Genomic DNA, 15,384 nt, shown 5'->3' with positions numbered 1-15,384 from the left:
TGTTTTCCACAGGCTATGTAAACATATTGCCATAAACATGTCACATGGCATATCTGCGTTCTCAGTTGGCAAGAAGCGGATGCCGTACGGTGTTATCGGTAATTCCTTTTTCAACGTTCTTTGTAGGATGTCCCACAAGAACATTGCATCTGAACAATCAAGAAAGATATGCTCAATCGTCTCTGGTTGCCTGCATCTTGAGCAGTTTACAGACCATGGCACAAAGATTCCCCTTTCTCTTAACCATGGCTTCACTGGGAGCGTTCCACTGTGTAATTGGAAGAAAAAGGTTTTTGCGGATGACCGTATCGGCATCCGCTTCACTCGCTTGAGCACATTTCTTCCACTGGATTCAACGCGGTACATAGAACGATAGACAGGCACAGGCAATGATACATCAAGTAAATCTTTGTACAGTCTTTTCCGTTTAACAGATGCAAGGTAATTCAATGAAAAGCGCGTATGTAGGAAGTCAAAGGCTAATACGACTTCTCGCAGGAAGCCTCTGAGCCTAGGTCCTGTGGTGCAATCGGAGGACACAATGAATTGAGGCAACGCGTTGCTCAAACGTCTTTGAAGGACTGTGCACAAGAATGTATCTTTTTGATCACGTAGGAACAAAAATCTCGACACGACTTGTCTTAAAAAGAGATGAACCAACCCTAGGCCTCCACTTTTCACTGTTCTGAACAAATTAGTGCGACTAGAGCGCTCCCATACGGAACCCCAAATGAAGATGGCAAACTGCCGGTGTATTCTTTGTATGCTGACTCTTGATGCGCACAATGCTTGTAAAACATACCAAATTTTGGCCACCAAAAACACATTACACACTGTTGCTCTTGTGAATATTGATAGTTCTCTCCCACCCAGCCTTGCCGTTTTCGCCTTAATTTCTGCGACCTCTCCTTGCCAATAATCTTTGGTGTCCTGGTGGTGTTGCAGAAGTACCCCAAGATACTTGGTAGGCTTATTCGTCCACTGCATTTTTTCAAAAAGTGAAGGCGTGTCTTCCCATTGTCCATACCATATCCCTATCGACTTACCCCAATTAATCGCACTCCCCGTCATTTTACAATACTTTGTCACAACATTAACGGTATTGCTTACACTTTGCTTGTCATCACAAAAAACAGCGACGTCATCCGCGTATGCTAACAGTTTTACCTCACTGTAACCGACCCTAAAACCCCGGACATGGCTCTCTTTTATTATCTTTAGACACAGTGGCTCGAGATATAGGGCAAACAGTAGAGGCGATAATCCACATCCCTGTCTTACGGAAGACCTGACGGCAATGCTGGGAGAGAGTGTTCCATTAACGATTACCTTTGTGGAAACGCCTGCATAGCACATTCTGATCCCTTCTGTTAAGATTGTTCCCACATTCACGTGCTCCAAAACATTGAAAAGAATTGTGTGTGTCACTCTATCGAACGCTTTTTCTAGGTCCAATTGTAACATGGCCACCCTACCAGAAAAGTCATCACAGTGCTCAAGTACTGTTCTTGCTACGTGTACGTTTGTAGTTATTGACCTCCCCTTAATGCCACATGTTTGATGTGGCCCTATCAATTGTGTTATTATACTCTGTAGCCTTCTGCCCAAAACTTTAGTGTATATCTTATAGTCTGAGTTTGTTAAGCTGATTGGTCGATAGGCTCGCACGGATAGGAGCGATGAGGGATCGGTAGTTTTGGGCATCAGGACAATATGACTCTCGCGAAATGACGGTGGCAGTACCCGCTTTTCATAGGCTTCTGTGATAACGTAATAAAGAGCTGCAGCTATATCTGTTTTGAAAGCTTTATAGAATGATCCACTCAGTCCATCAGGTCCTGGCGTTTTCCCAGGGCTCAGGTCATCTATAGCCTGCTCTATTTCCTTGATGCTTATTGGCATTTCTAATCTATTTCGTTGTTCATCATCTAGACTTGGCAAAAGGTGTAAGAAATCATTTTCGAACCCCTGTTCGCATTGCGTTTCATGTCCTAAGAGTTCGCTGTAATAATCTACAAAGGCAAGTTGGATGGTTTTCTTATCACGTACTATTTCATTACGGTATGTTATCGCATTTATCTCCTTTCGTGAGGCATAACTTTTTTCATCCGAAAACGAGCGCTTTGTAGGTTGTTCTCCGCACCATAGATGTTCTGCGCGTGCGCGAATGATTGCGCCCCGATATTTTTCCTTATCGACAAGTTCCAACTGTGCTTTCGTTCGCTGTATTTCTTTAGCGAAACAGCCAGGACGGATGCTTTCCATGTTTAAATAAAAGTTGAGCTCACTTTGTAATTCTATTTCATTTCTTTTTTCTTGGTGGTGTAAAACGCTGGACCTTTCTATGGCTATTAACTTTGTTTCTTGCTTAAAACACTCCCACCTTTCCATGCAGTCACTGTGAACACCCGATAACAGCTCTTGAATGCTATCTTGAATTTTTTTAATAAATATTTCGTCCTGCAGCAATTTTTCATTCAATTTCCAAAGACCCCAGTTGAAGCTTGACGGCTTCTTTGGACCAAGCGAAAAACGGACCAAACTGTGGTCGCTAAAAAAAAACATGTTTGACTTCATAATCACTGCACAATGGCAACGCTTCCCCAGAAACATAGACACGATCCAGTCTGGCATGGCTGTCCCCTTGAAAATGAGTGAACCGAGGTGTATCATTATTGGCTAAAACGTCGCCTATGTCCTCTAAATTATGTTCTTCAATGAGTGCTGCCAAGAGGAGCGCACTGCCTTCGAGACGAGACAGATTACGGGCTCTGTCTTCCACTTTGCAGACACAGTTGAAATCTCCCATCATGACCATGGTTCTCTCACACCTCAAGTGACATTCCACGCTTTCAAAAAAAAACCTTGCGCTCGGCTATTCTATTCGGCGCGTAAACACAGATAGCGCGGAACTTGATATTGCAAAACATAAAATCGCACATTATAATACGCCCGGAATCATCACTAAATACATTTTCCACATTTATACCAATATTATTGCGTAGAAAGAGCACACAGCCCCCTGCTCTACCAACAGCATGAGAAACGCACACATAATATCTAGACATGAACGTTTGGACTAGGCGTTCGGTCCCTTCCTCAGTTTCTATTTTTGTCTCTTGTACAGCAATAATGTCCAGATTATTTTCGATGAACAGGCGATTAAGCTGGTACTGCTTCTTCTTTGCCGTAAGTCCCCGCACGTTAATCGTGCCTACGCGTAAGGGTGTTTCAATGCGTATCGCCATTTCTACGGTGAAGAGATCAAGCCCGATAGATACCAATAAATTTGCAGTCTCGTCAGTGACGAAGGATCACTCACATTACCGTGGCGAGTCTGCGTTCAGCCTGCACTGTTGACTGGTCTTCCATTGGCAGATCAGAAGTAGCAGCATTTTCCACCACCCCCGACCCTCCCCCCCCCCCCCCTCCCGGCACGGGCAAAAACACGCGAACGCACCACCAGTTAAGTCCGCTGCGTCGCCGCCGCCTTTCTGTCCGGCGGTATGGTTGGCGTTGGTCTAAAGGTTGGCCTCCGACCAGTTGCTGTCTTCACAGGTGGTTCGCCCACACTTTGAGTGCTCGCATTCTGCTCTTCGCCGGTACTTTCTTCGTGCGTTCTTTTGGCCGCTGCCGCTGCTTTGCTGGTTTCCGTAGTGTCCATTACGCTTGAATCGTCCTCACTCGTTGCTACGGATGGTTGCTTGCTTGTACTTGCGTCATTACTTGTTTCAGCGTCCTTAGCTGATGTTGGCTTTCCAGATGTCGGTATGGCTTCACTCGCAACCTGATCTACATCTCGTTTCGTAGAATTTATGGCTGGGTCTTTCTTTGAAAGTGGCGCCAGAGATGGTCTCGACGCACTAGCACTTTCCTCTGCGTCGAATTCGTCCATGAGGTGCTCGTTGACGACTTCCTCACTTCTCGATGGTCCCGCAACGTTTGCATACGTGCGCACGCACTGACTTTCTTCGTGGCCGAAGCGTTGACACACAGAGCAACGTGGCACGCGGCACTCGCGCCTGATGTGTCCCGTACGGTTGCACCGAAGACACAGTGGGGCACGACCTGGCACGACCACTAGCGCCATTATGCCTGCTACTCGTAGCTGATGCGGTAGATCATCACGTGTCACACCTGGCTTCAGCTTGAGGGTCACTGTACGCATAGACGACCCTTTGTCCGTGATGCCTGGTACACGCCATTGCTCTTTCTGGATGTCGTTGACTTTCCCGTATGGAGCAAACGCCGCGTGTACGTCTTCGTCGTGCACATTGTGCAGCAACCAGTGGAGTTTAACCCGGACATCTCGGTTGTGTGGATCCACAACCAAACATCGTCGTTCCTTGACTTGAACTTCCGTATACTTCAGCATTTTCTTTGTCGCCTCTGCACTCTCGAACGTCACCGCCCAGACGTGGTTCATCTGGAAAGCCCCCAAGGCGACCACCTCGGGGAGCAATTTCAGATGAGCCAGCGTGTCGCGAAAATCTTCGACACGGAATGGCCTCGCTTTCACGTCACCATGAAGAAAAACTGTGTTTAAAACACACGAACCTGTAGGCAGTGGTGGCAAAACAACATGGTATTCCTGTTCAACGGACGCAGGCATCCTGTTTCCGCGGCTTGGCATAGCCGGAAACACCGCCCCTACGGAGCGCGACATTCGACGTCCGTACCGAACGGAAGTGGAATCACTGAGCCACGAGTACGATGCTTCAAAGCGGTACAAAAGCGCCTCTAGTGAATGCGGTGTTGCCTTAGAAACGAGCTGTTTCTAAGGCGTGCGTCTCTTGCTCAGGCGCACATTTCGTTGCCGCGCCGAACGCTGCTTTGCTCGACGCTCACCGCGTCCAATGCGGGGCGCGTAGTCGCTGCCCTGTAGCCCATTGTCTTACACCCCTTGGCGGGTCGACGGGAACGCTGTCGCGTTCCACTCTTGAAGGCGAAGCAGTAATGCATGAGTTGTTTCTTCGTCTAGCCGAACCAAATATAGCCAAGCAACAGCAGTTCACCAGGCTAAACAGTGGTTCAACAACTAAAATAAAGGCTAGTATGCTTCGCATCCTGGGCTTAACCTTACCTAAGCCACAGCCATTTTTTTTCTTCATCCTATGGCTTAATTAGCTTCAGGTCAGTCGATCAGGTCCGCCAGCTGCAGACGCATGAACAACACGACTGTGATACATAGGCGACAATATTGTCAACGGTGCAACGCCTGGTGGGCCGCCAGGAAAGCGCATATTGCAACACACGCAAAAAAGAGACGCCACGAACACGCACAGTGACCAGCGCAGCGTCGAAGCACAAACGCAAAGGGTGCGAACGCGGTCACGGACGCAACATGTCGTCTGCACCTTCGCTGTACATCCACTTTGACAGGGTGGAATGGAGGCGGATCTTTTTTGTTTTATGAGAGTGAAGCTCTTATACTCCATCTCACAACTTCATAATGTGGAAGCTTGGGCGAGTTGATTCGAATCGACATGTCTGCACAGCGCAAGAAAACGAGGGCAGAAGATAGCACACAATAGAGGCACTGTGTTGTCCCCTATTTGCTGTCTTCGTCTTTTCCACTATGTAGACATGGCCATTTCGCAAGCTGGTTGCAGCACTGTGCAAGCAGCACGAATTCTTAGTCAGTAGGAAGGCCGAGTGCCCCTCGCGTTTTGCTCATCCGCGCTGCCTCGTCTGCCCGGAGTCTGCTTGCATGCCATCCTGCTACATTCTCAATCGTTGAGGGATTGAAGCAAGAAATGCCTTGACGCCATAACTACAAGCTGCGTTTGCATGCTTGCGACCGGAGGACTTCGCTTGATCGGCACGCTTTCCTTGCAGCCTCCCTAAAAAGATGTACGGGCGAATGCCCTTGCAAATGCTCGCTTGCGTCACAGCGTCTGCTCGGCGTCTACTTCGTGTTTGCTCGCTACCGTCATCATGTGCCATGCTAGAGCGAGGTAGCAAGGTAATGATTCAGTGAATATGTAGGCTTTTATACCGCTCCGCATCGTCAACGGATCATCAATTCTAATGTCGTGGCGCCATCTGCTAACTAGAAATCAAACCAATTTTACAGCTCGGTGCCGTGTCTGTAGTCCTAGCAGCATGAAAACAAACAGCCGATCTCAATAATTACAACAAAGCATATATTTTGTCGTCAGCTTGAGATGAGACTTAGCGATCACTGATTTTGCCGTTTGTTTCTTGCTGACAGAGCGGAGAGCCAGTAACAAGCGCGAACTCGGATCGAAGTGGGTGGTCGGCGCTCTATGGGCGCTGTCATGTTGCCAGGGTTAGGGTGGCCATTACGGTTACCGGCGGTAAATGCTACAGCTATTCTCGGTAAATGACGTGCATGCGCAAAGGGCCTAATTTGCCACGTATCGCTGTTCAAATTCAAATTCAAATTCTTTATTTTTCCATGAAAATACAATATAAGTGTGTCCAGTACTGTTTGGACCCGTAGCCGTAGGCTAGTTATGGGTCCAATAAGTGAAATTACATAATGCAGACACTCCGTCACATAAACAATAAAAACTTGGAAAAGTGGAGAGGGGAATATATACATAATACATATGAGAAAAATAAGGCATAGCACGAAACAGTTGATTCAATTCAAAAACATCGTGCACGCTATATATAATAAATGAAATGTAAACAGCAGATAGATGTCTTGTAACTTGTTTAAAGCATGCGCTGAAAGAATTTTTTAGCTGTAAGCTAAAATTTTAGCTTTCTTCTTGCTCCCTCCATATCATGTAGGGAGCAAGAAGAAAACTCCCAAGTGTAGTCAATAATCAGCCAGTTTCACACGGAACTTTATACCGCTGCGCAAGGATATTGCCTGAGTGCGCCTCGTATCTTCGGCAGTGCTGCAACCAGCTTGTGAGATTGAGCGCCCTTCCTGCGTTGAGCGTTGGCGTGCCTCGCAAATGAGCGAACGCCGAGTGCCGCGGTGGTTGAAAGGCGCCGTTAGCGAAAAGAGCGCGAGGAGAAAAGCGGCGGAGGACCCTACATTGAAAGCGGAGGAGGAGAGTATGGCCATAGGGTGACGAGGAAAGCAGAGTGCAGCACAAGACCGCGAGATGGCGCCATTGTAGTTGTATTCTGATTGTATGAGTGACGCGAATTGTGTGATACTTCCTGGAAGCCATGCGGGCTCCAGCAATTACACTGAAACCTTCGACGAGCCATGTATAAAAGCTGTCGCGCTTGAGCCGTAGATGAGATTTTCGACGATTCGCCCACTCTGCTCGGCGCTATTGTTGTTCTTGAGTGTTAATTGTTTTGCTTCATGGCCACAAGTTCGCCCAAAGTAGAGTTAAATTTGCAACTCACATTTTCGACTCTGTGTCGTTCTTCGTTGTCACTACCAAGTGACAATATAGTCCTAATGCAAAATAGTGTCAGTAAGTTCTTTGTGAACAATGAGCGACGCAACCAGTGAGAATGCTGCGTCTGCCGCAGCTGCTAAACGAGCTGCTAGAGCAGAGGCTCAGCGCCGCCTCCAAGAGGACTCTATTGTTCAGAATAAAATTGTTTGCCACAATATATCGCCAATTCGAAACTCTTAAGCAGCAGCGCTCAAAATTCACGTTAGGGACTATTGCATTCGTTGATGAACCTATAGAGCGCAGCTCTTAGCGCCTGTTCCGCGATGAACGTCGTCGCCGGCGTAACCGAGCGAACGAGCACAGCGAAGGATGAAAGAGCGAACGCGGAGCACCACGGGGGATGAAAGACTGCAGTAGTGAAGGGAGAGCGAGGAGGAAAGCGGTGGAGGAGAGTATGGCGAAAGCGTGAGAATAAAAGCGTAGTGATCCGCAGGACGGGCTCCGCGGCGATGACCGCTACGAGATGGCGCCTGAATAGCGCGCCGTCATTCGTTCAGCAATGGTATTCGGCGACTGCTGCGTCCACCGATACTATATACGGAGAGAGAGCGCTGCATGAGCGGATGTCTATCTGCGGTAGCTGCTGTGAATGTCGCCCACGCGTCACCCATGCGCTGCCTCTCGCGACCTCCCGGTAGCGAGGCAGTCGCGCCCCTCTTCGCTCCGTTGACAGAATGTCCGCGCCAGTCAACATATCGCGAAATGAAAACTCGCATAGAGCTGCGCTCAAATTTCTCATTAAGGAGTATTGTATTATTTGGAGAACTTCTTTTGCCACGCTTTACACTTATTTAAGTCGCTTCTATTCACAGACATGCTCACAAACACGCTTCTATTCGGTTAGTCGTATTGTTTAAAGAACATCCATCACGCCATGCCAACGTACTTGTGCTGAATTTCTTTCTAATTACGTACTCATTCTTTGTAGTTACTCTCGTGCCACTACGGTAACTGCAATGAAACCGCACCTCGACCTCTCTGACCTTTACGTAAGAAGAAATTGTAGGGGCACCAAGTTAACTCTACGTGGACGAATGCGAATGCATTGCGACCACCGCGTGATTCCTATGTTGTTTCAGTCGTATTAATTTAGGTGCGTCTTTATTAAAACCGAAGGTCATGGGCTCGACTCCCACCAAAGGTCATGGGTTCGAGTGCATTAATTCCCTATATCTTACGTAACTGCGCCTTAATTACCTTAACCTTAATTAACACCAAATGTTAATTGTGGGTACCACTCCCACCATAGGCTGTGGGTTCGAGTGCATTAAATCTAGCTTAATTAGCAGTGCCTTGATTGACTTCACCTTCATTCACACCGAAGGTCATGGGTTGGACTAGGTCGAGGGTTCGTAGACTTTTTGGACCATCGTTCGGTCATGCCAACGCCGGATTTTCCGCTTCATGTGCCATATAATGATTCAAGGTGTAGTATACCAATGGTCAATTCTATCCATATTATACTTCCTTATGTCAGCTGTTCTTCCAATGGTTACCTTAAGAGCGCACAGAATACTGGTGGTCATTACGTTTGTGCCCTGTTAGATACGGGACCTTTTCGTGAGCCTCCTTCGAGTTCACCCAAACCACATTGAATCGCGCCACAGCTAATTAAGGAGCGCAGAAGCACGTTTACCACATTCCCGAGGCGCGGCACGTGCAAGCAAGTTGGCGGCCCCCACCTCGTACGCCGCATCTGGAGCTATTCACTGCTTGACCCTTCCCGAAAGTAAAGCGAGAGCCTGGCACTGTTCCAGGTAACGTGGGTCCAAGAGGCAAGACGGGTGTAATGCACCGTGAAGCCCTGGCAAAGAAGCGCCGTAATGATCGGAATGCGGTGGCTAATGTAGCGAAGCCAAAGACGGCGACAGGCGCGAAAAGGCAGGGCGCGGAGAAAAGAATGGTGCGGTCGTCACTGATGATGTTGTCGGATCATAAACGTTCGAGCCACAGGTCAAAAGGAGACCGAGATGCATGTTCTGCACGGACGCGGACAAAGGGCACGGGGCAGTTAAATTACTCGTCGTTCCGTCGTTCTTTTGGGAGTGCAGCGTGTAGTACAAATAAGCGCAAGGTGGCAAGTCGAGACCAGGTGGTAGGGAATCGCGACGCGGTCACTCGAGTTTGTGAGGAAAGGGGGTCGCCAGGACGCAATTTGGCGGGAGACTGTAACGTCTTGGAGGAGCTGATAGTGAGTCAGCCCTTTTGTTGTCCCTCGGTAGCCAGAATAGCTTTCGAACCGCGACCACCTCGAGTACAGCTCAAAAGTATGACTCAGTCGTAAACATTTGGAACGGGAGGCCAAGAGAGCTTCCGTAGAAGTAAAACGTGTCATGCTGTTTTATTTTTTGAGCATCGGATAATTTTCGCGATTTAAGTTTTTTTCAATATGTAAAAGTATGAGCTTTGTATGTGTTTTTGTTCGAGAAGCTCCGAGATTGGAAAGATGCGTTTTATGTAAACATTAAGACTCGCGAGGTGTTCATTATTGAGTAAATAGGCCTTCTTCTTTCTGTGTGTGAGTAACCTGAGTGTCAAGGTTATCGGTTAGCGGCCTATGGTAACGCGCCTGTGTTTTAGTTAGCCTTGTTTTTATGTGTTTTTTATTGTATAAGGTTAAGTGCGTAAGTTTTCAGTAAGTGCATGATTTGCACTAAGCATTCGCAGTTCCATTAGCGCGTGTCTTGTGTGGACGGAAGGAAGCAGATTTATGACTGGGTTTCTCTTGTGTGTTGAGGGCAGCTGTAGTCTGACTTCTTAAGTGAGCGCGCGTAGAGCTACTAATTAGCAGAAGCATTTTAAAGCGTTCTGCGGTGTGCGTAAGTTACGCATGTGTAGTTGCTCGGTTAAGTTACGTGTCCTGATTGGACTAGAGAAAGACACGTGAGTAAGCGGGATGAAACGTTTGCGTGCGATGCAAGCACGTATTCGGAATAGGGACCACAAAGCTAGCGCGCTTGTTATTATGTACTTGTAGAGTTGACCGGACTGTTCAGTGGCCCCAATACGTGCGATAAGTACGCCACTGTGATAGGTTGGAAACATGCTGTTCGTGTAGTTAGGCCAGTTATGTTCGGCTGTTTTCATTTTTTTGTTTGCAACGACAACGACCCTTTTTTTTTGCTACAAGAATAACACTCTGGTCTTGTCGGCATTCGGGGAGAAATGGATAGCGGTTTGGAAAGGTGGTTGGTACTGCTTTGTCAAAATTGGGGAAATAAAAGATCAGGGTTCATTTTGACTCAGTAATAGCCTGGCGAGTCAGGGGTGGAGAGCCTGCGCTTACACGTGGTGCAGCGCTGTGTTGTTTTGTTTGTTGGACATACGTTCTCCAGGGCCCAGGATACCGAAGTTCGTCAAACGAGGCTCGACACCAGTACCTTCCAGGTTCTTTCAGCGTTCCTCATGGCCAGCGAATTGATTCCACCCGCCATTCCGAACTTCCGGGGCGAGGAGGAGCTGTTAGATACGGGACCTTTTCCTGAGCCTCCTTCGAATTCACCAGACTAAATCGAATCGCGCCCCAGCTAATTAAGGAGCGCAGAAGCACGCATACCACATTCCCGAGGCGCGGCACGTGCAAGCAAGTTGGCGGCCCCCACCTCGTACGCCGCATCTGGAGCTATTCACTGAGTGACTCTTCCCGAAAGTGAAGCGAGAGCCTGGCACTGTTCCAGGTAACGTTGGTCCAAGAGGCAAGACGGGTGTAATGCAACGTGAAGCCCTGGCAGCAACCCCCCCCCCCCCACGTCCGCCTTTGCCACGGTAGTTGCAGACCGGGATGGCAAGACCGCAGAGAGAAGTAAGCACTCGGACAATTGGGGACCAAAGAGCGACCCTCTCCGCCGGGTGTAACACAATCGCACGGGCGCCTCCCACTGGCTGAAAATGGCGTCACCTGAGCGGGCTCGCCGATTGGCCGAACGTGACGTGACTTCGAGACACTCAAGCGCTTAAAAGACACAGACCGGAAGCAGCAAGAGAGCATTCCTAGAGCATTCCTTCATTCATCTCTTTCGAGCTTCTTGCCACGGGCCGCAGCGTCCGAGTTGCTGCCGGCCCGTAATGACTTTATGACTGTTAATTTCTTTGTACTCCCACTGTACATAGTGTAAATAAACCTCCAGTTTTTCGTCTCAAAGTCCTCCTCAACTCTTGCAGCCCATACTGACGACAATTTCAAAGTCAACGTCCCAATTTGGCGTAGAAACCTGCACGCTAACTCGTTCATGCCAAAGACAGCGTCCACGTGGAAACGCCTTCCCGCCTCCTTTGCCTGCAACATTATCACTGAAAACCGCGATCATTACGTTTTGTACCGACTCCTAGTCCTCTGTCTAGCGCCCCACATGACATTGAAGGCGTTGAAATAAATAAATAAATAAATAAATAAATAAATAAATAGACGGCAATCGTCCACTGTTACCCTATAACTTCTACAATGGCTGTTGCCCGAATGTGTATCAACGGCATAATTTAGAAACAAAAGATGCGCAACAAAGCATGTGTTCTCAAAGGTAATGTTGCATTTCCTGGACTACATGTTTATCGCTTTCTTATGCGCGTGTGTGTTTTTCTTCGAGCAACGCCTGAAACGCAGTTGGATTGTGGCCATCGACACCTCAAGTGCATCACGGTGAAGCCTTACTTTGTCACCTGCCTGCTTAGTTCTGTGAGGAAGCGTCCCTTACTCAGCTGCTCCACATTCATCTCCTTTGTGTCCAAAGTTGTCGTGATAAAATGGCGGCGTTACGATTCAGACTGGTATGGATTTCACTTTCGAAGACTAGGACACAGTAAGGTGCAGTCGAAAGCGCAGCCTATACCAATTCGCAACTCCAACTCGACCAAGAAACAGCACTTTTACGATGCGGAACCTTATCGCTCGCTTTTTTATTGCAATAACAATTAAATATACACTCCAGGCGCATTTATACTGCCGGCGTCGCAGTGAAGTTCCGGATATAGTACGCGGGTGACAAAATCGTCACCGCGTGCCGTGCGCTATATGTTGTTGGATACGGCACCTTTTCCTGAGCCTACTTCGAGTTCACCAGACCACATCGAATCGCGTCACAGCTAATTAGGGAGCGCAGAAGCACATCTACCACGTTCCCGAGGCACCGCACGTCCAAACAAGTTGGTGTACCCCACCTCGTGCGCCTCAGGTGGAGCTATTCACTGCTTGACTCTTCCCGAAAGTGTAGCGGGAGCCTGGCACGGTTCCAGGTAACGTGGGTACCAAGGCAAGACGGCTGTAATGCACCGTGAAGCCCTGGCAGCAATCCCCTCATCCGCCTTTGTGAAGGCAGTTGCAAGCCAGGAATGCAATACCACTAGAGAAGCAAGCCCTCGGACAATTGGGGCCCAAGGAGCGACCCTCTGCGCCAGGTGTGACACAATCGCACGGGCGCCTACCATTGGCCGAAAATGACGCCACCTGAGCGCGCTCGCCGATTGGCCGAACGTGACGCGCCTTCGAGACACCGAATGGGTTAAAAGCCAGAGACCGGGAGCAGCAAGAGAGCATTCCTTTATTCATCTCTTTCGAGCTTCTTGCCATGGGCCGCAGCGTCCGAGTTGCTGCCGGCCTGTAATGACTTTATGACTGTTAATTTCTTTGTACTTGCACTGTAAATAACGTAAATAAACCTCCAGTTTTCATCTCAAAGTCCTCCTCAACCTCGGCCAACACCCGCACCCAACGGTAAGGTCCAGTATCTGGGGGACAGCAATTGAGATTGTCCTCCAGATCCAACAATGTGCGTAGTGTTACTGTATATGTGCGAGTGAAAGCGTGCGAACGTGAGCCGGTGATCGCTGTCGCGCACGCAACGGCGGAAAGCGAAAAGGAAGCGCCGCTTTCCGTCGGGCGCCGGGAGAGGGCAGGGAGGGTGGGCGCGTTCTCCTCAGGGCGGCTGTAACTTGAAAGGCGAAGGGCACAGAGATCGCGCTACGCTACGTTTTAACGCGATAGCGTTAAGGAGTTCGTGTCGCAGAAAAGCCGGTGTCGTCGGCGTTGGTGTCGGCGTTTGCGGCGTTGACCATGAGCGATAAATCACTGCAGGCACTTCATAAATAAAAAGCAACTTCGAAGATGGGCTGGGTGGGAATCGAACCAGGGTCTCCGGAGTGTGAGACGGATACGCTACCACTCAGCCACGAGTTCGATGCTTGAAAGAAGTACAAAAGCGCTTCTAGTGAATGCGGTGTTGCCTTAGAAACGTGCCGTAGAAAGTTATACTGCGGTGTATATCGGTAATTACGAGGATGTAACTTACGGAAGTCGCATTTACATGAGTAGCGCAGTACGTTTCCGCAACATGTCTTCTGCGCTTACCGCACACGCAGAGCCATCTTGCGGCAGACACAGAAGACCCCCTCCTTTCAATGTACGGCGCTGCCCCGACAGGTGGCGCGCCACGGCTGTGCGGGGGCCGGTGCCAGGCGCGTCGCATGCCCCGGCTCCCTCTCCCCTGACGACGCTTCGCCGTTCTCCCACACGGGTTGCAGACTCAAGCGCCGTTCCTTCCTTTAGATTACTATCTATCTATCTCTCTGCCCGTGCCGATCACGACGTTCGGCTGGCGTAGATCGTTTCCTCCTCCGAGACACCGAGTTCTTTGGTTTGTGCCGTTTGCTCAGGCGCACATTTCGTTGCCGCGCCGAACACTGCGTTGCTCGACGCTCACTGTGTCCGATGCGGGGCGCCTCGTAAGTGATCGCTGCGCCGTAGCGCATTGTCTTACACCCCTTGGCGGGTCGACGGGAACGATGTCGCGTTCCACTCTTGAAGGCGAAGCTTAAGCGTCCTCCAATTTTTCAACGCGTTGATGCGAGCGGCTGCACGTAGGTCAAAAAATGCTGTCGCGTTGCCTCGCTGCAGCATTTTGACAGCGAGTTTCTGCGGTCATCCAGTGAGACATGTTCATGTTGGTTTGTGCTCGGGTGACATCATGCTTGTTAATTATACTCGCGGACAGCATTCTGTGCCTACGAATGGAAAGCTACGGAGGCAAAGCGCATAAAAGTGAGGGCGCTTTTGAAAAGAGTCGCGTGTTTTATTCCACGCTAGTTTAGGCTGGGGAAGAGAAAATGTAAACACCTTATTAGCAACAGTTAAATAACGCAGAAGACACCACTGACTATAAAAGCTGAATTATGTTGACGCTTTTCCCTTCCGCGTCTGGGGAAACGTGAAACCGGCGCACGTGGAAGCTGCGTCGGTACAGCTTCTGTTTTCAGCAACCAAATGTACTGTCAAACGCTGCAGAACTACTTGGCGCGGTAACAATGTGCAGCAGCCACGCGCCCGTAGCTTTCCCTTCACACAGAAAGTTGTTCGCGAGTACAGTATGCCACGACACGTTCATTTGAGGGATGGCCAGTCGTTTGTGCTCAGGCGCGACTCAGAGCGGGCGCGAGAGAGAAAATCTAGGGGATTTTGCTCCTTTAATATAAGACTCTGCCTAGGCACTACGGAGGAGGTTTCTTAGCGCGTGTTGTATGCGCTTGTCCCCTAAACATGCCTGCATTGCGGAGTGCAGTCGAGTTTCTTTACGCTCTGCCGCTGGCTGCCCGCGCGGTGAGGCAGTGGGCACGGGCGCCCCATTTTTTGATCACTGTGTCTCAAGAGGCAAGATTCTGACTCGCGTTGTATAAGTCGCGGCTCACTTTTTTCGTCGCGACGATAGATTGGATTTTTCACAAGTACTGCTCCAGGAGGGCACATATGCAACCAGCAAATGTATAGTAAAGCAGGCGGCGCATGATCTCCAGGGCACCCAAGGGGTAGCGGGGGGATCAAAGCTGGAAGCCGTGGATTGGGGCCGCGGAGGCCGAAGCGTGCAAAGAGGTTTTCGGATAAAAAATTGGCTACCCACGGACCAGTCCGGGTTCTAGCTTTGGGGCCCCCGTTGCCGCTTTGGTGTCCTCGAGGCACCGCCAATATTGCGAAATAATGAAACGTTGTTACAATTAGTAAAAAATA

The 15,384-nt window shown here is 49.3% G+C and overlaps 2 protein-coding genes across 2 annotated transcripts in view; one reads left to right on the top strand and one right to left on the bottom strand.

Annotated features, from left to right (window-relative positions):
• LOC139048644 (MIF4G domain-containing protein B-like) overlaps positions 1 to 15,384 on the top strand; it is an 82,832-nt gene that overhangs the window by 3,009 nt on the left and 64,439 nt on the right. The window lies entirely within an intron of this gene.
• On the bottom strand, positions 3,467 to 4,633 carry LOC139048668 (uncharacterized). Its single transcript, XM_070523159.1, has one exon. It carries the CDS (start codon positions 4,631 to 4,633, stop codon positions 3,467 to 3,469), a length of 1,167 nt encoding a protein of 388 aa, XP_070379260.1.

Source organism: Dermacentor albipictus, chromosome 8 (genome assembly GCF_038994185.2).
Source record: "Dermacentor albipictus isolate Rhodes 1998 colony chromosome 8, USDA_Dalb.pri_finalv2, whole genome shotgun sequence".
NCBI classification, from domain to species: Eukaryota; Metazoa; Arthropoda; class Arachnida; order Ixodida; family Ixodidae; genus Dermacentor; species Dermacentor albipictus.
This window is presented reverse-complemented; position numbering and strand designations above follow the sequence as displayed.

Coding starts and splice junctions, on each gene's coding strand:
- LOC139048668 (XM_070523159.1), bottom strand. CDS start 4,633: ATGCCAAGCCGCGGAAACAGGATGCCTGCGTCCGTTGAACAGGAATAC.